The 26,518-nt window shown below is 47.3% G+C and overlaps 1 protein-coding gene across 7 annotated transcripts in view; it reads left to right on the forward strand.

Annotated features, from left to right (window-relative positions):
* Positions 1-26,518, forward strand: part of TOM1L2 (target of myb1 like 2 membrane trafficking protein) — a 64,872-nt gene that overhangs the window by 25,163 nt on the left and 13,191 nt on the right. For 3 of the 7 annotated variants that reach the window (XM_029577513.1, XM_029577514.1, XM_029577517.1), the window contains 9 exons: positions 4,688-4,822; positions 7,485-7,634; positions 8,444-8,560; positions 9,242-9,375; positions 13,115-13,160; positions 17,410-17,533; positions 18,084-18,201; positions 18,974-19,052; positions 25,761-25,826. In XM_029577513.1, the coding sequence (XP_029433373.1) occupies positions 4,688-4,822; positions 7,485-7,634; positions 8,444-8,560; positions 9,242-9,375; positions 13,115-13,160; positions 17,410-17,533; positions 18,084-18,201; positions 18,974-19,052; positions 25,761-25,826 (969 nt within the window). Of the gene's footprint in view, positions 1-4,687; positions 4,823-7,484; positions 7,635-8,443; positions 8,561-9,241; positions 9,376-13,114; positions 13,161-17,409; positions 17,534-18,083; positions 18,202-18,973; positions 19,149-25,760; positions 25,827-26,518 lie in introns of all 7 variants that reach the window. The other 4 variants (XR_003852713.1, XR_003852714.1, XM_029577515.1 and 1 more) reach the window with 2 other exon arrangements.

Consider the following 26,518-nt stretch of genomic DNA (forward strand, 5'->3'; position numbering starts at 1 on the left):
TTTGGTTGAGTAACTTTTTAAAAAAAATTTTTTGAAAAAGATAACAAAAATTGATTGTTTCGAATGATTAAAAGTAATAGTGACCCCTATGAGAAACGAGTTGAACACATAATATGGCTGCTCGTGAATAGAGGGTCTTACAAAAATTGGTTTACAATCGGTTTGGCGTTTTTGGGTGTTATGTTAGCTCTCTAACTAGTACACAGGTTATTTTTGATCATGTCAGATAGTACATTATCTTTTAAACTTCAAGTTAAACATGTTATCAAGTAAGATTTCTTTAGATTGCGGGTCCTTGTAGGCCTTAAACAACTGTTGCATGCCCCAAAATTTCGTAGCGTTGTACAAGCATCTATTTTTCCTATTCTCGATTATTGTAACAGTCTTTACAGTGGTCTTCCTTTCTCAACATTGCGCCCTTTACAGTTATTGTTAAACTCAGCGACTCGTCTCATCGCTGCCTTGAGGCCTTCTGACCATATAACCCCAGCCTTGATTGAGTTACACTGGCTTTCAATTCTCGAAAGAATTAAATGTAAACTCGGAATGACCAACTTTAAATTAATTTATGATCAATCTTGCCCATGGGCAAATGCAATTCTGAAATTTTATCAACCCTCAAGAATATTGCGCTCTTCTCAGAGAGGCTTACTAGATGTTCTGTCTCCCTGAGTTGAATGTCTACACACCACCCAAGAATGTTCCTTTTTAACTGCTGGCCCAGAATTTTGGAATTCTCTTCCTATAGAGATTCGCCAGTGTGACTCACTTAAGACCTTCAAGGGGCTCCTTAAGACGTTTTTGTTTAGGTGTTGTTACTATTAATATCATTTTATTTGAACTTTGTTTTATGATTGTATTATATTTTAGTTTTTTATGTAATGTTTTATTCTGCATTTATATTGTTTTTAATTTGCTTTCTTTGTAATAACTATGTATGTTTTATCATGTTCATTGCCTAGACCTTTTTTGAGTTAGGCAAGTCACAAATTCAGTAAATGTAAATGAAGGTGACATAAAGAAATAACTCTTTGACACATCTTCCTCACATGCCCTGAACTAGTTCTGCAGACTGTCAAGAGGCAACTGAAAATGAAAGAAATCCCAGAGATAATGCCAGTTGTTTGGCGCATTATTATTATGTCAGATGGGCACCTGAACTCAAGAAAGGTCCCCAGCACTTTACTGATTGATTTATATTCAACCTTACCCAGCTTGTCTAGTGAAGACTTTGTGAAGGGCATGGTTGGTGGCACCAATAATATATTTTGAATGATTTTACCTCTTGATTGAAAGCACATCTGTTTTAAGGTCAGAACATCTGGTCCTTTGATTATCTTGAATACACAAGCTACACTGCATTGGAAAGACTCATAGGGATGGAAACCTTCAAAGGGATCTAAGTGATCAACTAGGGCAATGTTTCTCTGAGGACAGCAGGATGGTAGTCCTCACATATGGATGATCTCATCAGATGGGGCCCTGATGCGGAAAACTTAGGTCAAAGTTTCTAGAACACTGAGCATGCCCAGAATGCCCTATACCATGTGTCCACGCAGGGTCCCTCTCCATTCTCTCTCTGTGGAGCTGTAAGCCTCGCGGTATGCGTGAGCTCTCTTTTTGGCTGTTTTTGGACTTCGGGAAAAATTTTCCTTCTTGTGTTTTTTCTGTTTTTTTCCATATTATTCCGTTGTCAGGTTCCTGTCGGTGCCTTCCTGTAGTGCTCCTAGTCAGGGTTTTCGGTGAATTTGGTAAGTTTCCTTTCGCGGTTGATTTCCCCGTGGTAGCAGTGCATCAGTGCCCGCTGCCCATTGCCGCCCTGCCCACCAGTGACATAAGGGTGTCCTGCTGCTTTTGAGGCAGCTGCTCAGCCACCTCCTTCACCTGCTTCCAGATGTCCCATGAGTACTGGCTCATGTAGAGCTTGTAGGCAGCAATGTGGCCAATGAGCATGGTGTCCTGAAATACCTTTCTCTCAAGAGTGTCCATTGCTCTATGGTCCTTCCTTGGGGGCATTGAGGAATGGGTTCAAGAACGCTTGGCTCCCTTGAGGACAGATTCGACCAAAATACACTGGTGGGGCAGCTGACACTTATCGAATCCGGCAGCCTTCTGGACGAGGTAGACCCCGTCCATCTTGGCCTTATTATTAATGGGAGGTACTGTGAGAGAGTGTTCCCATATCCTCAGCAGCAGCTCCTTAAGGATCACAGGACCACCATGATCTCCTTAGGAGGCTCCACGAACTGGAGGACCTCAAGCATTTTGTGTCTGGCATCTTCCTCCTTTAACAACTGAAGTGAAATGGCTTCCACTACCACCCTCACGAACCCTGCAAAGGTCAAGTCCTCAGGCAGAGAAGGGTCTGATGTGAGATCCTCAGAGCCCTTGGAGGAGGACTTCGAAGCATCATCCCTCCAGGGTTCATAGGAGTCCTCATCCTCACTGTAAGCTACAGGGCATGAGTCCCTAGGTGCTCAGCTTTCATCCAGAAGTGTAGGCCTCAATAAAACTGGAGGCCTCAGGCCCCAGTGGGGCATTGATGCTGTCCCGGGAACCAATGACAGCTGGGTCGGTAATGCACATTGAGCTTCTCCAGAAGCAGTACAAGGATGGGCAGCACTGGGTCTGGTGCCATCTGTGCCACAGGACCGAAGTCCTGCAGCACCTGTTCCACCACTAGTTGGACTCAGCGCTGCAGCTCCTCCTCAATCATTGCCGATGCCAATACCGACTGGGAGGAAGGTGGGGTGGCCAGATTTTCTTCGGACCCTCGAGATGGATCGGAAAGGGCGGATTGGCCTATCAGGGGATCGGGCATCCCCCGGTGGGTCGGTCGCGCTAGTCACATGGTCTGCCGAGCGCGGCCGTGACAGAGCCGCGCTCTGCAGACCACATGGTATCTCCTGGGCCGGCCTGGGCGGCGAATCCCCGGGCCGGTCTTCATCAGGAATCCCCTGCTGTGGATCGGTGACTAACATCAAAGCCAGTGGAGACCGTTGCGGACTCCTGGCACCGATGGTGGACTGGCACTCCTTACTGCCAGGTTGCTTCAAGGGCATCGTGGCAAGAGCTGGTGCATCCCCCTGCCTGGCACCATGCATCGACAGGGACCAGTGTCAATGCTTCTTTGACTTCTCTCGATGCTCGGCCCAGTCCTTTCTCAGTGCCGTGGCCGATGACAAGAAACCTGATGTCCTTGGCCTGGAGGAGATCGATGGTGGTCGGTCTCCGGCGCCCCTATTCGCCAATGGCACTGATGGAACCGACAGTCCCCCGATGTCTATGGCTCTGTGTCCATCAGTGTGGCTCCTTGGTCATTCGATGCCGATACCCGAAGAGCTGTTCTATCTTTTTGAGTAGAAGCAGATGACCTTTCAGGGTCATCTGGGCATATAAGAGGCAACCTCGAATGTCATGCGATGCCCTCAGGCAGAGGACGCATATCTCATGGATGGATATGATCCTTGGGCACAGGGTGCATTGCCGAAAACCAAACGTGTCCATCTCAGACAAAACAAAAGGGGCACAAACTATCCAACTGGCTAGCAGATTGCATCTCCTCCTGTTTATGCCCAGGCTGGACTGCATCTTGGGGGTCATGTCAAAGCTCATTCTGTCAGAGCTATGGCAGTGTCAGTGGCTTACTTGTGAGCAATTTCCATGGAGGAGATCTGCAAGGCTGCGACGTGGAGTTCTCTCCACACATTCACATCACACTGTTGTCTCGATAGGGATGGCTGACGTGACAGTAGATTCGGCCAGTCTGTCCTTCGGAACCTGTTTGAGGTGTAGAACCCAACTCTCCCTGCCTAGGGCCCGTTGTTTGGGTTCAGGCTGTCTCCCCCTCTGTTACCAGCAGCACTGGTGTTGTGCCTGTTGGCACCTGGTTAGGTGTCTGATGGTCCCCTTTGTGTGTTGGGGAGCAGCCTGTAGCCAGGGATTCATCCATGTGTGAGGACTACCATCTTGCTTGTCCTCAGAGAAAGCAGAGTTGCTTACTGTAACAGGTATTCTCTGAGGACAGCAGGATGTTAGTCCTCACGAAACCCGCCTGCCATCCCGCGAAGTTGGCTTCTCCTATTTTTTGTTTTAATTATAATTGTATATTACAAGTCTGGAGAGGGACCTCCGCGTGGACGTGTGTGGTATAGAGCATGCTGGGCATGCTCAGTGTGCCTAGTCAAAGTTCTAGAAACTTTGACATAAGTTTTCCGCATCGGGCCTCCATCTGATGAGGTCACCCATGTGTGAGGACTTCCATTCTGTTTGTCCTTGGAGAATACCTGTTACAGGTAAGCAACTCTGCTTTCCCATCAAGGTGTGCCATGGAAAATTCAGCACAGCATGATGCTCAGATCCAAACCCTCACCTGAGCTCTGCCCTCAGCCCCGGTGTATGGGAATTAACAGGGCACAGATAGCCAGACCCTGCTTTGTGCAGCACACACACGAGCCGATACAGAAAACTTTGCGGGCGAGCGCCCAGTAAATAAATTTATGTAAATGAGGGCCCGTGGTAAAAGGAGGCGCTAGAGACACTAGCGCATCCCTAGCGCCTCCTTTTTGACAGAAGCGGCGGCTTTCAGCGGGTTTGGTGTCCACATTCAGACAGGTCCTGTGTGGGACTGGAGGAACAGTCTCTGGGCACATCCCGCTGAAGATTTATGAATGTGTTTATTTTCAAGGCATGGGCTGATGCGTTTCGAAGTAGTCCGGATCTGACTGGAGTTGTGCATATTTATGAGGAGCTTAAAAGGAAAGGGATCGAGTTTCCTATGGCAGATCTTGATGCGCTGTCTCCAATACACACGCCACAGAGGGTAAGTTCCAGGACAGTAGCATGGGCAGCCAACCCTTTCACCAGGACTGACTGAATTATTTAACTCCATCTTCTGTCAGACCAGCAGAGCATTTTTAAGAGCAAGAGTAGAGAGTTTCAGAGTCATCCTTTGCACTGGTCCCAAAGTTCTGTATTGTGTAGCTTTGCCCTCAGCCACAATCATTTTTATCACAGCCCTGTGAATTGGCTGTGGCCTGCTCAGGAGATGCCCTAGAATGGATTGCTAGGAAATTCAGTGAACTCTGGCCCCAGCAGCTTCGAGACCTTGTCTTCCCTGGGCAGAGGGATTCTGTTATCTGCAGGATACAAACGTCATGTTGAAATAATGAAGAAAGACGCTCGCAGTGCGTTTATACAAGGAACAGTCGGCAGGCAGTACAGAACTCTGAAAGCAGGCCTCGAATAGAGATGAGGGGATTAATGTGCTGTGCTTTCTGGGTTTGTAAATTAATAATTCTAGAGAACTGAACTTCTCTGGAATCCAGTGATCAGGGCTGGGCCAATATTTCCAAATATCTTGCTAATCCCTCTGGCACACCCTGCGTCAGCTCCTGGTCTGAGCAAGGAGCAGTCTGCAGGCACTGTAATTAAATAATTAATGACTGCATAGATCATGCAGCAAAGGTTTGCAAGCTACTTGCAAACGGTCTATTATGTCAATGGAAGGAGACAGAAACCTGTCTGTAGGGCTCCCTTTATCTTCTGTACGACTTCTAATTCCACTGACTCCCATTTTAATTTTTTTGCTTGAAAAATACCCCCCCTATAGAATATGGGGCAGGTGCACTATATATGTGTATGGGAAGAAAGCAGGCAGGCAGTATTCAGAAACGAGGTGAACAGATAAATTGTCCTGTATATTCAGCAGGATAAATGTTGTGCTGGAAATACTGGTTTTATGTACCCAGATAACTTTCAAACCTGATCGGAAAGGTTTGAAAGTTACCTGGGCATGTGGATAACTTTTAACATAATTGGCTCTATTAAAACATAAGTTAGCAAGTAGCACATTTAAGACTAATCTGAGAAACTTCTTTTTCACTCAACGCACAATAAAGCTCTGGAATTTGTTGCCAGAGGATGTGGTTAGTGCAGTTAGTGTAGCTGGGTTCAAAAAAGGATTGGATAAGTTCTTGGAGGGGAAGTCCATTAATGGCTATTAATCAGTTTTACTTAGGGAATAGCCACTGCTATTAATTGCATCAGTAGCATGGGATCTTCTTAGTGTTTGGGTAATTGCCAGGTTCTTGTAACCTGGATTGGCCACTGCTGGACACAGGATGCTGGGCTTGATGGACCCTTGGTCTGACCAAGCATGACAAGTTCTTATGTTCTTATAACCGTTTACATGGCTGCAAAATAAAACTGAAAAATAAAAGGTTTGCAGGCCGGATCCCCCACCTCTTTAAAATGCTCTTAGTTGGGCAAAGTGCCCAAACGTTCCCCTCAAGCACCCCCCCCCCCCCTCCAAAGGTTTGACAAATATTGCAGGCCTATCTCCCAGGGAGCCTTCCCCCAATTCAGCACATCGTTTGGGCCTCTAGACCCTCTCGCCCCCAGTGGTCACAGGATTATCTGACCTCGGCGCTGTTAGTATTCAGTGCTGTCCGGCTGTGTTTACGTCCTGTCCCCAGATTGCTGCTTTTGCATCCGGACCAGTTTTAGCTGGGAAATGCTTATTCGGACAATGGGGGACATCTATTTAATCCCCCAGGTTTGTCCGGCCGAGTCCTGAACTTACCCAGACAAATCATTTGGAATATGGTTAGCCCTCGAGACTTTTCAGAGGTGACCGAACCCTTCCCAGACTGACCAGGAGACGTTCCGTGCTGCCGTTTCATCCAGTATCCCACCTCACCATCCCGTCCAGGACAGGACATCCATTCAGCTTAAACCCGGGGGTTTGTAATCTGCTGCTGCTCTGCACCCTGAGGGGCTGGCAGGACAGAGATCGGCAGAAAGCAAAGCGTCAAGGTTCTTGGCCATCGCTTTCCTTGCATATCAGCCCCAGATTTGCGTGGGGGGTTTGTTTGTATTTTGGGGGAGGGTTGTGCACTAGTTTGTTTGCTGGAATAGATAAGACCCTGAAAATTAACTTGGCAGAAGATTTTTCCTGCCCAAAACACTGATCCTTTGTTTTCTTGGTAAGATAAGTTGCTAATTGCATTGCTTAGACTGAACTTACAGTTAAATGATTTTTCTAAAAACTGCATGAGTAGAGAACAGGTTCCCTGAAATGTGAGCAAAACGTACAGAGAAAGATCAGACCCTTGCTCTGGGCTCTTCTATAAAATTGGACTGCGACTCAGATTTGCTGTTTCCACTGTGCTTTCCTTCACTAAGGAGGTCATAGTCAAAAGAATTTCTGTGCGTAAAACTGGGGTTTATGCACATAAAGGGGCTTTTGAAAATGTCTACTTTTAGGCACAGAACTCCTTTGAACATTCACTCTAGGGCTGAATTTTCAAAAGGTTTTCCGTGCGTTAATGGGCTTTTGAAAATTGCTACCTTATATGCTGCTTTTATGCATGCAACTGCTTTGAAAATTCACTCCCATATGAGGAGCATTACTTAGCTGAAATGTATTGGCAAGAAGTCGTTCTTCAGACAGATTTGAAATCTGTTCATTGTTGGTGTGGCAGAGTGTCCCCGAAGTGGATCCAGCGGTGAATATGAACAAGTCCCAGTCCCAGCAGAGGATGAGTACCGGCTCCTCGTCTCCAGTACCTTACACCGTTCCTCAAGTTCCACCCCTGACTGTGACAGGACCTATCACCGCCAATTCCGACCAGGTAGGCGCTGCGCTGCGCTGTCAGAGGCTTGATTCATGGCCACCGGGCTGAACCGACTGCCAGCAGAGTAACCAGGAGTGCCCCAGATGTAGGGTTGAGTTCTGGGTTATTTTCCTGATCTGTTCCCAGTTTCCCATGGTAAAGATTTAAGTGGCGTTAGAGTTCTCCAATAGTGTTCTCGCCACAAATTCTAGGTTAGGGTCTGATAGCTAAGAGACTTCGCACTGGAAATGAACTCGGAGAACTGGAGTCCTCTATTGGGTGATTTTTAGATTTTAACTGCTCACCCTCAACATTATAAATCCAAACGAAGTGAAAAAGAGAGACTGTATACGAACCAGTAACTCGCTCCGATTCTTGAGTCTGCATGTTAATGAGGCAGCGCATGCTCCATTCTGTGAATGCAATCACGCACTCCTACGCCTCTATGTAGCCTCCAACTCAAGTCAGTCTGGGGGAATATCATTGGCTGTCCCAGTGTCTCTTCGTGCATGGTGGAGGGTGCTGGGGTTCGGTGTTCCTGATCTCTGCTGACGTGTGGGTGTCTCTCTCAGTACTAAAAGCAGCTCATTGGGATGTTTTGGTGGAGTGCAATATAATCCTTGATATTGTAATAACAGCATTGTATAATGTATTTATTTGAGACATGGGCAACACTTAAATATGATAATTGCATCGTCTCCGAGCTCAGGGACGTCGTGAGACAGCGGAAGGTGGAGTCTGATTCTGCAGGTTTCCCGGCTCAGTGCAGCACCCGCCCTGGTAGAGGAGGACCTGACTTGTCCTTCGGTTTCTCCCTCCCCTTTTAGGTTGCAAGGCTGCGCAGTGAATTAGATGTTGTGCGAGGAAACACTAAAGTGATGTCCGAGATGCTGACCGAGATGGTACCCGGACAGGAGGATTCGTCAGACTTGGAGTTACTACAGGTGAGAAGGGAGGATCCTCCCGGTTGGATTCTCAGAGCCAGCTTCTCGGGGTGCTGGAGGGGGGGGGGGGGGGAGAGTCACGGCCAGCACCGCAGGGAGGGTTGGGGGGTGTTTTGTGGCTGGAGGCAGAAGAGAGCATGGTCTGTGGCTTTCTACCAAGGATTGCGGCGTTATGAGGGAGGAGGGTGAGGACAAAGTGGAAAACCCTTGGCAGCTACAGTTGAAGGCCACGGTGACTCCGCTTCAGGCCTTCCCCCCCCCCCTTCCCCCTCCCCAGTCAGCCGGTTGGGAGCAAGTTTTGATTTGTGCCGGAAACTCCAGTCTGGAGGAAGGTGAACCAGGACAATAAACAGAAAGGCAGGGCGAAGGGAGATTGATGCTTTATACTGGGTCTGGGGATGTATTTTCTGCATTGTCTTGTGATGTTCTTGTATCGGAAAGTTGTGGAAAGTTATAAATAAAGAGTTAAATACAAATAAATGGAAAGGCTGTCCCAACAGGTCATGTGTCCAGGTCTTGTTCTTGAAGCTAAGCTAGTGTGCAGTTATCTTGGACCTTGCCCTACCCCTGGATCCCTTCATCAGCAGTGCGGTGCTGTTCCTCTGAGTAGGTGCCTAGTGCGCATCTCAGTGCTGCCACCCACAAAGGCAGGGCCTCATCTTTTCCTGTCTTCTGTCCTAGGAGCTGAACAGAACTTGCAGAGCTATGCAGCAGAGGATTGTAGAACTCATTTCACGGGTGTCCAACGAGGAAGTCACTGAAGAGCTGCTTCATGTCAACGATGACTTAAATAATGTCTTTCTCCGATACGAAAGGTGGGCACTTGCTTATCATTCAGAAATCCCTTTTTTTAAACTAGAATTTGGAACAATCTCTTGGCTCTTTTATTGAATCAGGGACTTCATTGTCTGTCTCTAAGTCCCGGGGCTTCGAAAAAGGGGCGGGGCAGGGTGGGGTCAGAGGGGTGGGAAGGTTAGATTAGGGGGGAGGGAACAGGTGAAGGCCGTGGGAGTTGGCGCGTGCAGGGTGCACAATTGTGCATCATCTTGCACGCACCGTCCCCTGATTTTATAACATGCGCCCATGTGTGCTCGCCGGGTAGCGCGTGCATATGTACGCCTGCGCGCTTCTTTTAAAATCTACCCCTACGTTTCGCACTTACCCTGGCTGGACCCCATCACAGGCAGCCTGGGTGTGCAGCTCCCTGGGAAGGGAATTCCCAGCTCTTAGCACAGACTGGGTTGACCAAAGTGTCTTCCAGCTCACCTGAACTATCCTGAGACAGGATGGATAGCCCTGCCCTTGACAGGGTGCAGCTTCAGGCCTAACGTATCTCCCTGCTCGGGGGTTTGGGCTAGTGATCCCGTTCAGAGATTGCCTTTCATCCCCTGAAACTCTTGATGCTGTCCTGCTGGTCAGCTTTGGCACATAGGGTCTGTCACAGACCCTGCCATTGTTGCTGACTATTCTTCCAAGCCTTGCTTGGGGTTTCTGCCCGTCAGCCAAACATGGGGCGCACTTCTGCAGAGACGTTCTCTCCTTCGGACCGCACTTTCTTTCTGGTTGTTCGGTTGTCTTGTAACACCAAAGGAAACTATGCAGTCTTCTTCCAAGAGTAAACATCTCTAGACTTCTTCCTGTATCCAGGAGGTCAGGGATCACTGATCCAAAACCCTGCTGTGATGCGGATTGACTGAGCCGACTTGTTGTTTTTCTTTATTTTGGTAAATGTATTTTTAAATTGTTTGAAGTCATGTTGTAAATCGCTTAGAAGATGTAATCTGTTAGGCAATTCATAAAAGCTTTAAAATAAATAAATAAAATAAATAAATAAATGTTTCTTGTTGGCACTCCCATTACTCCCCTGCCTCAGGCGCCTCTGCTATGCATTGGGGTTTTTGTCTGTCTTCTATGGTTTTCTCTTTGTAAAACCCAACTCTTTTTTTTTCCCGCCTGGACCCCTTTGTGGGTCGGCTGCCTCACAGGCAAAAGGGAGAGAGGTGGTGCTTTCAGCCCTGGAGGAGGGTCCCTGCTTGGCCCTGCTCAGACAGCCTATAGCTAGGGATTCACCTGTGTGAGAAGACTTCCATCCTGCTTGTCCTCAGAGAAAGCAGAGTTGCTTACCTGTAACAGGTGTTCTTCGAGGACAGCAGGATGTTAGTCCTCATGAAACCCACCCGCCTCCCCTGGGAGTTGGTTTCTCCATGTATGAGCCCTATCATGGACTGAGGGACTCTGCCTAGGGGGCAGGGTGATGACCACAGCTGCACATGCTCAGTAGGGCATGTTTGAAAGCTCTAGAATCTTTGAGATCAAAGTTCCGTGCCAGGCTCCATCTGATGATGTCACCCATGTGTGAGGACTAACATCCTGCTGTCCTCGGAGAACACCTGTTAGAGGTAAGCAACTCTGCTTTCTAGGGTGAGGGAGTCCTAGCCATCATGCAATAGTGACACCTGGTGGGCAGCCTTGGGGAACCACGTTCTTTTTTTTTTTTTTTTAACCTTCTATATAGTTGTTAATTGGTTTCCCCCTGTTCTATTGTAAACCGGTACGATAAGACCGCGTCTTGAGTATCGGTATAGTAAAAGAATTGAAATAAAATAAATGCCCCCTGGCCAAGGATTGCCGCTGCAGTAACTGGGGCAAGAGAGCAGGGTGGTAGCAGATCCCAGCCCCTGTTCCGAGTGAGCTAGAAGCCCAAAGGAGCAGCTCAAAAATAGTCATTGAAATATATTTTAATTAGAAATTGGGCCTTTTCCCTGTACGTACCCAGATCAGTTCAGACTCCTGGGTTTTGCCTCCCTGCCAGCAGATAGAGACAGAAAGCTTTACTGACTCTGCCACTTAACCACGAGTGCCACCTGCAGTTCCTCTGTATTTCTCTGTCTCCAGCAGATGGTAGATGGTGCAAAACCTGCAGTTCTACAATTTGGGCAAATTTTTCTTTTGAGCCTTCCTCCCGGGGTTGTTTTGTGAATCCTGGTGGGTTCTTCCCTGTCCGGTTGAGGCGGACGAGCCGGGGGTTGGTGACCCTTGTGGGTGCTCGGTTCATGCGCCTGTGGGATGTAAATCTGGTGGTCCAGATCCTTCCCCTTCATGAGGCGGCTGAGGTGGCTGCAGGCTCAGGATATTCTTTTATTCTGAGGCACTCCTTTTCCTCTTTGAAGCCTCTGTTTAAGCTTTGGGGAGTTGAATAAAGTTAAAAAAAAAAAAAAAAAGAGCTTAAGGCAGTAGCGCAGCTCTGTTGTGCGGGCGGCTTCCTCCTCATTGCTTTGGCGGCTGGTGGGTTTATTTTTGTTTGTGAGTCTGTTTTAGTGCTGAGATAGGTTGTTTTTCACTGTTTGTGCCCTCTGACAACTTTTTCCTCGATTGCGATGGGCTGCGGGTCAGCATGCCGCTCTGCGGCTTGGCGCGTTCACATCACAACCGGCTGGGGTTGTGTGCCGGATGCTCGGAGGGCTCGTCTAATGGCCTGGCAGGTGTGAAAACATTGGGCGTCCACCGCTCCCACTTCTGCGCTGTTCTGGGGTTTGCGCCGGGGTGCTGACTCTTTCCCGCTCAGCATGGGAGTGGCAGCCATTTTGAATTCTCTTTCAGCTGTTCCCACACCATCGGGGTCAAGGGGAATGTTCCTCTGTGCTTGTTTCTGGCCCGTTCTGTCTCTGGGCATGATCAGGGGTACTCAGAAGAGGATCAGAGTCCCATGTTGCTGGTCTCTAGCTCCTATCCTACGGGGGCTGGGAGGTCAAGTCCTTTTTCAGCGGACTTTATTGTACTGCTGCATGAGGCTTATATTGCCAAGCTGCAGGCAGAGATTGTTGGATCCTCCAGGTGGGGAATGTGTCAGACGATTCTGATGTAGTTCTAGTGGGGACAGAGAACCCTCCTGGCCAGAATTTACCGGTAGATCTGGTGGCAGGAGGTGTGGGTCAAGGGGATGATCCTGAGGGAATCCCGGTCTCCGAGGGGGATGACCTGTAGGTAGTCCATCTTTTTAGGAAGGAGGAGCTAGAAGCCTTACTTCCTCAGGCTTTTCAGGTACTTGGGATTAAAATACCCCAGGAGGACTCTGATTTGGAGGGGGCGATTTGGGGTCCCCCGATGACCTTCCCATATCCAGGAAGCTGGTGGAAACAGTGGGAAACTCCTGATTGTATTTATTTAGCACTTTTATATACCGGTTTTCCAGAAACAGAATTACTAATCAAGTCGGTTTACATTCTAAACAATAACCATGACAGGAGGATGTCGTCGAATGAACTTGGATAAAAGTAACTGGGGTTAACAACATAAAGTAAGAGTGATGGGGACTAATACGGGTGTTGGGCATAAGGCTAGGTTTTTAATATTGTTCTCTGATTTAAAGGTGGGAAGGCCTGGGCACAAGACATAGTAAGAGAAAAAGAGCCGTTGGCCCATCAGGTCTGCCCAGGAGGGAGGAAGCCGGTCTGAGGGCCCAGATCGAGCTTGGGCCGGGGGGGGCTCTCCTGGCTGATGACTGCAGTGTGTAAGCGTCCGTTCTCTCTCTCTCTCTCTCTCTCTCTCTGACAGGTTTGAGAGGTACAGGTCAGGTCGATCTGCGCAGAACACTAATGGGGTAAGAGTTTTACACTGGGTTTTCTTTTTGTAACACCCGCATGGTCTGGAGGTTGCACTTGGAATGTTTCTTTTCAAGAATGGATTTAGTTACCATCTCCCCTGATTTCCAAGAAATCTCCTGAGGCAGTGAACAAAAAATCTGAAACACAGAAAAAGCCATCCACCCATCGAGTCACACCTGCCCATTCCGGCAGCCTCTCATCCCAACATTTTATTCATTACTTTTCCCTCCAAGCCCATTTCCACTCTGTCAGTCTAACCGTAGCTCTTCAGGAAGTGAGGGAGTCTTCCTAGAGACAGCTCTTGCTCTCACTCAGCTTTTCTCGCTGCCTGACTGACTCTAAGGTCATGCCCTGGTCTGTACCAGCTTAATTTATCCTGAAGATATCCTGGACTATTGCCTCTCATCACACGATGACCTGTGCCTTGATTGGGAGCCAGCTGCCTTCCATAGGATCAATTGGGCCGCAGTCCGGACCATCACAGGAGTTACAGTGGGATCAGTTTTCCACTGTGGCTGAGCATCCAATCTCGCTGGCCCGAGTTTGGCTATCTAGCTTAAGGAACGTTTTCAGCCAATCTAGGCAGCTTGGTTTGCGACTGAAAATCTTCCTAAATCTTACATAAGAACATAAGACTTGCCATACTGAGTCAGACCAAAGTCTATTAAGCCCAATATCCTGTTTCCCACACTGACCAATCCAGGTCACAGGTACCTGGCAGGATCCCAAGGGGGAGATATATTCCAAGCTGCTTATCCCAGAGATAAGAAGTGAATTCTGTAATTCCACCTTAATATTAGTTTATGGACTTTTCCTCCAGGAGCTTGTCCAAACCTTTTTTAAATGCAGCTACATTAATAGCTTTCACCATATCCTCTGGCAATGAATTCCAGAGCTTAATTATGCATTGAGTAAAAAAATATTTTCTCTTATTAGTTTTAAATGTATTACCCAGTAACTTCATTGTGTGTCCCCTGGTCTTTGTATTTTTCAAAAGAGTAAACAACTGAGTCACATTTACCTGTTCCATTCCACTCATTATTTTATAGACCTCTATCATATCCCCCCTCAGCTGTTTCTTCTCCAGGCTGAAGAGTCCTAACCTCTTTAACCTTTCCTCATAGGGGAATTGTTCCATCCCCTTTATCATCTTGGTCGCCCTTCTCTGTATGTTTTCTAATTCTGCTGTATCTTTCTTGAGATGTGGTGACCAGAACTGCACACAATACTCAGGATGAGGTCGCACCATGGAGTGATACAGAGGCATTAGGATATTCTCTGTTTTATTCTCCGTTCCTTTCCTATTAATCCCCAGCTTTCTATTTGCTTTCCTGGCGGCTGCTGCTGCTGCACACTGAGCAGAAGATTTCAACGTCTTATCAACGATGACACCGAGATTCTTTACCTGATTGATGTCTCCTAATGTAGAACCTTGCATTGTGTAGCTGTAATTTGGGTTACTCTTCCCCCAAGTGCATCGCTTTGCACTTCTCCACATTAAATTAAATTTTCCATTTGCATGCCCAGGCTCCCAATTTTGCAATATCCTCTTGCAATTTCTCACAATCCTCTTGTGATTTAACAACTTTGAATAATTTTGTGTCATCGGCAAATGCATCACCTCACTTGTTCCCATTTTCAGGTCGTTTATAAATACTGTATCTTAAAAAGCAGTGGTCCCAGAACAGATCCCTGGGGCACTCCACCGGTAGGCAAAATTGGCCAGCGAGATTTAGAGCTACTGTTGCATTGCCTAGGTAGGGATGCCTAACTTTCATCTCCCTAACTAACCCTGCCCCACCCCTGCTAATTTTAGCCTCTCATCTTCATTCAGTTTTCAGGGGGCCTATCTAGCCGCCAAACTCCAAGTAGCTAGATGGTTTAAAAATGGAGCGCCAGTTGCATGCTTTCAGCAGAGTGGAACTCCACCTTTATCGCTGAGTGGGCATCCATAATAGTGAGCTCCACAAAGACATTTCTGGGTGCCCAAGCTTGAACCCTGGCAGCATTTTCTGAAACTTGGGGAGGGAGAGCCACGATGGAGCCACACTGGGTTTACCGGGGCAGGAGCTCTTTTCTGTTGGTTTGATTTGGTTCAAATATGACAGATGAGCTGTTTTCATGCTGTTTGCATGGAATCAAAGCACAGTTCCCTGTACGTTTCCAGATTAGTCCAGACTCCTGGGTTTTGCCTCCCTGCCAGCAGATGGAGACAGAGAAAGTTTCACGGACACTGTACATAACCCGGTGTGCCCCCTGCAGTCCCCTCAGTATTTCTCTGTCTCCAGCAGTTCCCTGTATGTACCCAGATCAGTCCAGACTCCTGGATTTTGCCTCCCTGCCAGCAGGTGGAGACAGAGAAAGTTTCACGGACACTGTGCATAACCCAGTGTGCTCCCCCTGCAGTCCCTCAGTATGTCTGCAGCAGATGGTGAAAAACCTGCAGTCTGGAAATTATTGAAAAAAAAAAAAAGAAAGAAAGAAAAAGAGAAGATAGATCTCTGGTTCCTCACAGGGGGTTGTTAGGTCCTGGTGGAGCCATCCCTCCTGGTTTGAGGCGGAAGAGAATGGGGTTGGTGACCTTTGAAGGCAGCTCGCTCTGAGATTCCCTGGGGGTGTATATCTGCTGGTCCAGATCAGTTATCCCCCACGAGCAGCATTGGTTCCGCTGGCAGCTCTTCATTTCAGGTCCCGTCTGAGCAGGGACGTATTGAATTTCTGTTCTGGGGCTTGTTACAGCAGTGGAGGCAGCGTTAAAGCTTGTTTAAAAAAAAAAAAAAAAAAAAAGCAAGTGCTGGTGGTGGGGGCAGCCGCATTGCAAAAGGAGGGTTTGTTGGTGGATCTGTGTCTGGACGATTGGCTCATTCGTGCAGAATCAGAGGACCGCTATCGACAACCAGCATGAAAGGTACAGCTCTGGCTTCCATGGGCTTTGGGAGTGAACTATGAGAGGATCTCTCCAGGCTCCACTCGAGTTAAGGGGAGCTCAGGTACCTCCCAGGAGTCTGGACTGATCTGGGTGCGTACAGGGAAAGGAAAGCTGCTCACTTTTGTTCCTGTAGTACCACAGATCAGGTCAGAGACCCGCCATTTACTGGGGGGATGGAGAGAATCCGCCGCATATATTCTTGCCTTGTATATAGTGCGGAGTTGTTGGAGTTTGCAATGCTGATCGCTTATGTTAAATTTGGGAAACAAGTTTTCCAATGTCTTTGTGAGTAACTTTTCCTTCCTCCGGTTCGTTGGAGGGGAGGGAGTTTGCTTAGAAGATTATGGTCGTTGCTCTCACCTTGGCTTGGGCACAGGTCAATACTGCGGGACTGCAGGGGGCACACTAGGTTATGTACAGTGTCAGTGAAACTCTCTCTGTCTCCATCTGCTGGCAGGGAGGCAAAGCTCAGGAGTCCGGACTGAACTCTGGTCACACGCAAATTCTGCTTAGGCCTCCAACTTGCATGATCTTTTTCTCAGCATCACTGGAATAAATCTTCACTTCTCACTTGTTCTCTCTCCCTGGCACTAGACTAGTAGCACAGGTTATGGCTCTTACTTCTTGGTTAGTTTATCTCTGTAGCTTTAGCCCCTTGGTACTCCAAATAAACCCAAGTAAACCTAGTGACAGAATCTGAAGAGTTTAGTGTAAGGGAGTCAAGGCTTCTGGTTTCTAATCTTAACTGTGCCACTGATTGAACAAGGCCCTTTACCTCTCTAGGGCTCTTTCTGCCCTTTTCAGCACTGAAAAGAAAACTGCATTGCCTTTGCATTTGAGAGGTGGCTGCATGTTTGGATGTGGATTTTGGATTTAATCCATCACTTTCCCAAACCTGAATTCAAGAGGAGATGCAAACCAGATACAGTAGGTGGGTCCCTTCTACAGAGGGCTTATAATCTACGGGACCTGTTTACTAAAGATTTTCTCCCATTCAGTGTCAATGGGGAAAATGCTTGGTATCTGAGGCAATGGAGGGTGACATGACTTACCCAAGGTCATAAGGAGCGTCGGTGGCAGAAGTGGGATTTGAACCTTCTCTGCCTGCTGCTGTAACCACTAAGCCACCTGTCCTGCTGCCTCAGAGGTGCAATTCTTGAGATCCCCTTTTGACTCTGAGGTGCTACCTATGTAAAAATATAGCTAAGTCTTAATATTTCTTGGTCCTTTCGGCTCCCTGCTGCATGAGCTGAGCATCACTTCTTTTTGGTGGCTGAATGCTAGAAAGTTTCACCTGCATCTTGTTGCTCTGACAGGTACTGAACGAAGTGACTGAGGATAATTTAATAGATTTGGGCCCGGGATCGCCTGCTGTCGTGAGCCCGATGGTAGGAGGGAATGCGTCTCAAGCTGCCCTTTCCTCTCAGCTTGCAGGGCTCGGTAAGTAGAAGAAGTAACTGCACTGCAGTGAGTCTGCGATAGGCACAGAGCAAACCAAACCAGCAGCGGAATTTCCCTAGACTTTTAAAAATGGTCTTTGAAAAGACAGGCCTGAGAAGTCAGCAGACAGGGCCAATACAACCAGCCTGGCATCAAAGTCTGCTCTGGGTGGCACCAGCCATAGGGTGGCTACCACTTCTTAGCCAGAAAGGAGAGTGGCAAAACTCCATGCAGCGACCCCGCACGCTGGCAGCAGGTCTGTCCTTGCTGCTCGCAGGATTGGCGTCTGCCCGAAGCACTTTACGTCCGGTGCTAGTTTTATCTGTAACAAGGAAGAAGGTGGTAGATGTTATTAAGTAAGAAATAGGAAACGATGCCTCTCGATCTCCTGATAGCGCTGCTGGAGGACCTGCCTTTTGGGCTCAGTGGTGGAGACTCTTGTGAGGATCTGTAATCCCAGAAAGTGAGCAGCCCGCTGCCTCATGTTGCCGACTGCCGGATCTCGTGGCACCAGGAGATCCTCATTCTGAGCCTCTTTGTGTTGTCCTAGACTTAGGTACAAACAGTGTGAGTGGGACCCTCGGCTCCATCCCGCACTGCAGCCCCCGGGACGACTTTGATATGTTTGCCCAGACCAGAAGCAGCTCTCTGGCAGATCAGCGCAAGAGGTAAGTGCACTTGAGGCTGGGCGGTCCCACTTCACCTCCTGCTCCCCAGTAAATTTTGTATGGGTGATGTCTTCAAACTGTCTTGCACTGCTGAGATTAGCCATGGAGGTCTGTCTCACAGATACCTGGAGAAAGAACTTCCGCTGAGTCTGTTCCACGTTCCACTCAATGCTCGGATAACTTTCCCACTCACTGTCCCCTCTGAATATAAACTTCCCAGCCTTTAGTATGGGGCCTGTCCTGAAAACACATCTGCATGTTCCCGTTATGTTCTTTGCTTTAAATCAGTCTTTCAGTGCAGCTGCGCTGAAGCACTCGGCCGCCTTTGGCACGGGAACTCTGTGCTCCCTTATGCGCGTATGTGGGCCGCGTGCGAGCCCTGGGTGGAGGAGTATAAAAAATAGAAAACCAAACCACCTCTGGGATATCTGACAAACTCTTCCAGGGATGCCTTCATCCCAGTTCAGTAACGATGCCTTTGTTGGTCCCAGACATTCTTTCTTTATAATTCAGTAAGAACTGACGTCTGTCTCCTCCTTTCCTGACCTCTCCTGGTGCCAGAGACTGCAACCACAGAGCTGCATTCAAGCATGAGCTCTGGAGAATGGGTGGCAGGTCTGTAAGGGTTCATGGGTGGTCTTCGTCTGTATTCAAACCCTGAACTTTCCAGCCCTGGGATATTCCTGAGTCACAAATAACCGCCTGGAAATCGGAAGCTCCTTCCCCTGCCCCGGATGCCGTCTCATATCTTCTCTTTTTGATTCTCTTTCAGTGTAACCTATGAGGATCCCCAAGCTGTCGGGGGGCTGGCGTCTGCTCTCGACGTTCGGCAACAACAGAATGCCGGAGGGGTAGGTCCTTTCTCACCGTCGCTTGCGGCATGTAGCAGAGCCGAGGGCGGTGGAGCATCCTGAGGAAGTCCCTTGGGGCTGGTCAGATATGTGTTGGTAAGATTTAAATGTCACCCTGCTCCAGCTGTTGGGCATTGGCAGGCTTTGCTGTCTTAAGAATGTATTCCTTGGAGGTAGAGCAAGGGGTAGATGCAAACTCGTCCTAGACACCAGCAACGGTGTGGCAGCCACTAAGTGAGTCTCCCATTGTGTAGTGTCCAGTCCAGTGCTGGATGTTAATTCTGAGGGCCAGCACCTGTCCTACCACTGTGCTGCCGTCTCTTGATGTTTGCAAAACATTTCCGTTGCAAGCAGAGCCCTGGATTGCATGTCACGGAGTTAGCGAGCTGGGGTCACAGCAGGGATTTTCCAGTGTGCGTGTTCATAACATCATGTGCACGGCTACAGTCAGTGTTCATGGCATCCGCAAGGGAGGGAGTCCCAGCCATCACTGCAGAGAGGGAGTCCCCGGGCACTGCAGTTCCAGCCGAGCTGTAACTCACGGCAGCTGCATACCATAGGCCCAGGCATGCAAATATTCGACAGCTGGCGTCTGAACTCTGGAAGCCCTCCCAAGTGTTGCATCGCTGCTCACGCGCTTGTGAGGAGAACAGTTTGAAGCAAAACAAACGTGTGAAAAATAGCTTGTAATGCTTTATTGTGAGCCTGCCCTAAGGCCACACGACAAAGACCTTCAGCCTCCTTGAAGCTGCTTTTCTAGGAGCCTGTATAGTGCTACTTAGTAGGACACTATACAGTGACCAGCGAAGAAACAGGAAGCCTTAGGGATTTTCTCCGCAGTATCTTTTTAATTAAGTACCACACACACACACTTTGTAGAAATTGGCCATGAAAATAACGTTCCAGTGACTTTATTAAAGCAGGCATGGGAAGGAGGAAAGGATTCCCTACAGTTTCTCTTGAGGTAGGCCCATGGCCAGGTTGGGGATGGGGAGTTTCGCTCCTGCAAATCAGAGAGCAGTAAAGGGAGTCCCAGTATTTTGGGCATCTTCTGAACTTAGCACCCTAGGCACGTGCTTAAGCCTAAATCCAGCCCTGGCTGGGCCCTCGCTGAGGTTGCCTTTTGGCTTCCCTTGCATGTGATTCCCCTTCTCCCTTGCCCTCTGTGGCACACCTGAGCACCACCTTCCCAGGGAATGGGCAAAAGGCCCACAGTTGGCAGTGCTATCACGGAGCCACTAGGGGGTTTTGGAGACATTTTATTCTTGCATCAGACGCCCAGCTGGTTGTTCATTCGCAAGTCCTGCAGTCCTTTCACAGAAGGAATCCTGCAGGCTGAAGTCTGCTCAGAGGATCTGCGCTCTACAGTTTCCCTAGCTGACTACACTTTGGCCTCTAAAGCTGGCGTGGACACCTGAGCTGTAACAACATTTCAAAGGTTGTCTTACTGAGCAGACCACCTTGCGACAAAAGTGAATAAGGGCCTTTTAGAGAGAAAGTCCACTCTGCTAGTGCATGCAGTGCGTTTGGCTGCTGTGCTTTTCAGGTTAGATCTTGACTGGTACGCACTGAGAGAGGGCTGTGTGCAACCCATAGCTATAATGCATTAAACTGGGGACTATCCTTATAGAGTTTTGATTGCATATAATGTATTTTCTCCTACCAGTATAAAGTATTTTACTTTACAGGCAGATTTCACAATTATCAATGGTTCAAAGCTTTGTACCGCATCTTCCGTTTGCTGCTCTGCAACTATGGATTGGCTGCTGCTTGGCTCTGTGGACTACATAAGATGCACCGTGCTGGGTCAGACCAAGGTCAAGCCCAGCATTCAGACTCTGACGTTGGCCAGTCAGGGTCAGAAATACCCGGCAGATCCCAAAATGTTTCCTGTTGCTTACTCCCATGGATGGCTCTACCTGGCTAATAATGTGTTACGGGCTTTTCCTCCAGGAACTTGTACAATCCTCTTCTAAACCCTGCTATGCTAGTGGCCTTGACCACATTCTCCAGCAACAAATTCCACAGTTTGATTATGATTTGAGTAGAAAAGTACTATGATTTGTTTGAATCTGTTGGTGGTTAGTTTCATGAAGTGTCCTCTTGTTCAGGACCGGCACAACCCACTGTGCAAGCCGTGCACTTGCACAGGGTGGTAGCCTAGAGGGGGTGGTGGCCTGACAGCTGTGACCAAATTGAGTGAGCTGCTGGCGCCACCACGCCGTGAAGAAGAAGAGGAGCTAGAGGGCTGCGCAGCGAAGAAGAGGAGGATCCGTAGGGCCACGCGGCGGTTTCCAACCTGCCGCATGGCAAAGATGAGTTGCAGAGTCGCAAGGTGAAAATGAGGAGCTGCAGAACCACGTGGTTCCCAACCCGCTAGGTGGCCAGAAGGAAAAAAACAAGCCCTGAGGCAGCTCCCAACCTGCGTAGTGGCAGAAGTGGAGGGCCAGGGGTGCTAGGAGAGGCCTTGGTGTATGTAGGAACAGGAAGAAACCTGTGTGTGTGTCTGAGCATGTGTTATGTGTGTGTGTGTGCCTGAGCATGTGCGTTGAGAGGAGATGTGTGTGAAAGAGGGAGCATGTGTGTGTGTGTGTGTGTGTGTGTATGAGAAGGAGCACTGAGACAGATGCAAGCTCTAGGGATGATGGAATAAGAGGTCTAAATAGTAGTGTTCTCTTGTGTGTGTGTCTGAACATGTATATGTGAGAAAGAGATCGTGTGTGTGTGTGTAAGAGGCAACGTGTGTGTAAGTATGTATATGTAGGAGGGAGCATGTGTGTGAGAGAGAGGAAGCATATGCATGTGAGCATGTGTTTGTAAGAGGGAACGTGTGTGTATGAGAGAGAGAGCATATGTATGTGTGTGTATGTATAGAGATATATCTATGAGAGAGAGAGAGAGGAGAAAGTTTATGCAACCATCTCTCACTAATCCACTACACTCTCAGAGTGACTGGAAATCAAAGGTTTCCAGGTATGGGGAGCACGAATTATTTTATCCTCAATAGTTTTAATTTTGGATGCTGTTTGATGTGTCTGCTATTTAAAAAAAATGTTATTGGTGTTTGAGAAATTAAAAACAAATTTAGTTTTTATTTATTGGATCTTCCATTCACCAGCTGTTTTGAAATATTATTTTATTAGTATGTTTATACTATTGTGATTTATGTATTTATTATATTTTTTATTGTATTGTATTGTTTAATATCTGAGGATGTGTAGGAATCTATAGCAGCTTGGTTTCTTCTATTTTCCTAATAGGAGGTGTATTGGTGTTTTAGGGCCTGGTCTAGGGTTGTTACTATTTTAAGTGCTGGCCGTTAGTGCTGTTTTGGTGTGGGAGGTTTATTATATTGTAATTGTAATTTACTCATGGCTTTTTGAGGGTCAAACCCACACCTAACACGCATTACAGTAGCCCCTATGCCATATGGGTCCATGTGTTTTGGGGGTTTTTGTAGGAGTTTCTGGTTGGCACCAAAGAAGTGCAGGCAAATTCTTATGATATTTTTTACCTGAGAAGACTGAATATTCTTTTTCATGTAACTTGTGTTATTATAAATGCATCGTTTTTAACTGCATACGTGGAGAGAGCAGGAGGCGGGGTGCATGGGTATGAGATTTGCTTAGGGCACCTCATTCTCTTGCACCAGCCATGGGTTCCGGGAGAGGAGGTGAAGATCCGGAGGGTAGAGGTGACAGTTTTTAAAGTTTAGGTTGCTGGAAGGAGCTGGGCTTTTTTTGGCAGACCTGAGATAGAGACTGAATGAAGTGTGGTGGTGGTGCTGGTGGGGACAGCACAATAATTGTTCGCACAGGGCAGCAAAAAAACTAGCACTGGCTCTGCTCTTGTTTTAGTTTTCTTTCAAAGGGTAAATAACCGTCCTTTAGTTACCCAGTCCTCCCCACTCATGATTTATAAACTTCTATCCTGTCCTCTCTCAGCCGTCTCTCTCTTAAGCTGAAGTATCCAAACCTGGGTAGCCTCTCCTCATAGGGGAGCTGTGCCATCCCCGTTATCATTGTGGTTGCCCTTAACTGTATCTTTTCTCTGAGATGGGGCAGTTAGAATTGCGCACAGTGTTCAGGGGGCAGTTGCAATATGATTTCACTTTTATTCTCCATTCCGTGCTGGATCATTCCAAACTTTCTATTTGCTTTTTTGACTGCCACCATACTCTGAGCTAAAGATCTCAATGCATTGTCCACAAGGACTCCAAAGGCCTTTTCCCGGTGGGTAATCCTAATACGGACCCCAGCATTGTGTACCTGTACCTGGGATTATTTTTCCCCTACGTGCAACACTTTGCACTTTTCCACATTAAGTGTCATCTGCCATTCAGATGCCCAGCCTCCTACTCTCACGAGGTCCTTCTGCAGTTCCTCACAGTCTGCTCATGTTTTAACAACTTTAAATCATTTTGTATCATCTGCAAGTCTGATCACTTTACTTGTCGTTCCCTTTGCCAGATCATTTATGAATATGTTACACAGCACAGGTCCCAGTACTGATCGTTAACCATTTAGTCCTACTCTCTGTTTCCAGACATCAGTCCACAATAACATATTGCCTCCCACCCCGAGGATAGGAGCCTTCTGAATATGCATAATATCAACTGCTTACCGTTATCTACACCTGCAAAAACATTTGTAAGGCAAGACTTTCCTTTGCTGAAACTATATTGACTCTTCCTCACCAAGCCATGTCTATTTATATGGCCAGAAATGTCAATCTGTTTTATCCAGCGCTCCCTGGTCTATAATTTTTAACCATTCACCACTCTCCAGCTGTTTTCAGTGATGGGTTACAGATCAGTCCAGATGCATGGCTTGGATCTTTCTTTATGACAGTGATGGGCTTTAGATGCTCAGAATCCTCACCATCAAACACTGTTCATCCCCAACCTGCTCCTCAGTAAAGACAGAGGCAAAGAGTTCATTTCGTTGTTTTGCTATTTCCTTGCCCTCCTTGAGTACCCCTTTTATTTCTTGGGCACTAGCTGCCCAACTGATTCGCCCACTGGGTTTTTTTTTGCTTTCAATGTATTTGAAAACGGTTTTATTATTAGATTTTTCCTCTATTTCTAGCTTCTTAAATTTTCTCTTGGCCTCTCTTACTACTGTTTTACATGTAACTTGCCAGTGCTTATGCTCTTACCTATTTTCCTCATTTGGGTCTGCTTTCTATTTTTCGAAAGATGTCATTTTGGCTTTAATTGCCACATTCACCTCACTATTAAATTGTGTTGGTAGTTGTTTGGTCTTTCTTCAGCCTTTTTTGTTAATGCTTTGAAATGCCAAAAAGCAGAATATAAATAAAATAAATAAATAAATGCAAGGAATATATTTTATCTGGGCTTCTAATATAATGTTTTTAAACAATGCCCACGCCTCATGCAAATGTTTAACTTGGGCAATTACTACTTTTAGTTTTTTTTCTAATTTTCTCATTCTGTCTGCCTTGGTTAAACTTTTACATTTTATGTTTAAACTCCAGCTTTTATGGTTTTCATGTACCATAACAGCTCTTCCCTTGTTTCATGTGAATTCCTGTAGAAACCCTTTTGGTATTTGCCATGGCATTTCTGAGTGTAGGATATGTTGTTCCTTCACATTCTTGCACTGGTAGGAGGTTTGCTGGGCAGGAGGTTTGCTGGGCAGACTGGTAGGAGGCTTGCTGGGCAGACTGGTAGGAGGCTTGCTGGGCAGACTGGATGGGCCGTTTGGTCTTCTTCTGCCGTCATTTCTATGTTTCTATGTTATCCATAGAAACATAGAAATGACGGATGAACAGGTTCAAATGGTCCATCCAGTTTTCCCAATAAGCTTATGGTGCTATCTGCTTAACAGATTCCCAGTCCATAAAGGTCGGACCCTTGTTGGTTGCTGTTTGAATCCAATTCCCCGTTACCCCTTATTGTTGAAGCAGAGAGCAATGTTGAGTCCATTAACAATGCTGTGGGAGCCACATCCCGATAGCATTGTAGGACGGTTGCATTTTATTCTGGCATCGTGTCTGGGAATCCAGTGTTTTTATCCCAGTGTGACAAATCTCAGCTTAAATACCAGTGAAGAAAATGTTATTTGAGGAAGATTTTAGAATCTCGGTGAGATATCAAAGGGAGGCAGGGAGCTGTGCCTTTTTGTGACACCAGGAAGGGACTGATAATCCTGGGGTCCATTTTCAGCCGCTCTGTGGCTTGGCTAGTTGGATTAACATATCCGGCTAACTAGCAGGGTATATTCAATGGCAGGGTCGTACTCTGGAATATACCCGGCTATCGTAAAGTTAGCTGGTTATGTATAACTTTAGGACAGTCCTGCGGCTTGACCAGAGTTAGGCACATAAGTTCAAACCAGAGTTAGCCGAATAACTCAAGCAGCACTGCTCCCAGAAACGGCCCCTGCTCGCCCCCGTTTTACACGGCTACATTCTAGCCACAGATGGCATTGAATATCACCATTTTGTCATTTAGACAGAGCACGCTACATGTACTGCCAGAGCGCATCTCGTCCATCTTTTGTAGGGTAAGGGAAGCAGGTTGATGCATTAGCTTATTCACATTTGTTTATTAAACTGGCTCCATCTATTGTACAAAGGCACTGTATGTATTTTCTTCTGCCGTGTTTATTATGGTCACCGTTCTTCTTTATCTCTGCCTTGGACCTTGCCCTGCTCTCACTTCCTGGGATTTCTGTTCTCGATCAGTGGAGAGGTAGAGGTGGGACCCCAGCCTTGGAGCCCATCGACCAGTGGCTAATTGCACAAGGAATGGTGAGAACCGTCACCAGTGACGCTGCTCTACTACCCGACCTTAACACCCCTCACAAAATAACCATCCAAAGTCCTTCAACTCAGACAGTACAAGGACTTCTCTGTCCGCAGGTTCTACAAATGACCTCAACGCTGTGGAGTGGGCACCCACAGTAACTGGAGAATATCAAGCAATGTATTCCTTGTACTGTCTCGATCCACATATACAGTATCCACTTTTCTTGGATAAACACAAGACCATCCTCTTTGACCTTTGGTGTTCTGGACATGCCAAAGGTCTCTTCAAATTCAGCAATGTTTAACCAACCTTGAAAGAGAACCCTAAACAAATAAAGCACAGGCACTAATCTGATGCCAAAAATGTGAATTTCAATGTTCGACATCCCATCTACATCAACCACAGCGGGTCTGGAGCAGGGGGGGGGAGGGGAAGGCCACGCTGCCAGCCATAGAGCGGCACTGAATGTAGAAGACGTCTGTCCTGACGGGGTCACTCAGGCAGGCTCTCTGAGGTATAACGAAGGGGGGAGGCTGGTCTAGTGATGAAAGAAAGGTAAACCTCGAAGGCAGTTTGGGGGAATCGTGTCCAGGCAATCTCTCACAAAATGGGTTTCCAAGGACTTCCCAGTCATGCTGGGAAATCTTATTTTAATGGTAGAAAATAATAAAACTGCTGACATAACTTATTGGAA

The sequence above is a fragment of the Rhinatrema bivittatum genome, chromosome 14 (genome assembly GCF_901001135.1).
Source record: "Rhinatrema bivittatum chromosome 14, aRhiBiv1.1, whole genome shotgun sequence".
NCBI lineage: Eukaryota > Metazoa > Chordata > Amphibia > Gymnophiona > Rhinatrematidae > Rhinatrema > Rhinatrema bivittatum.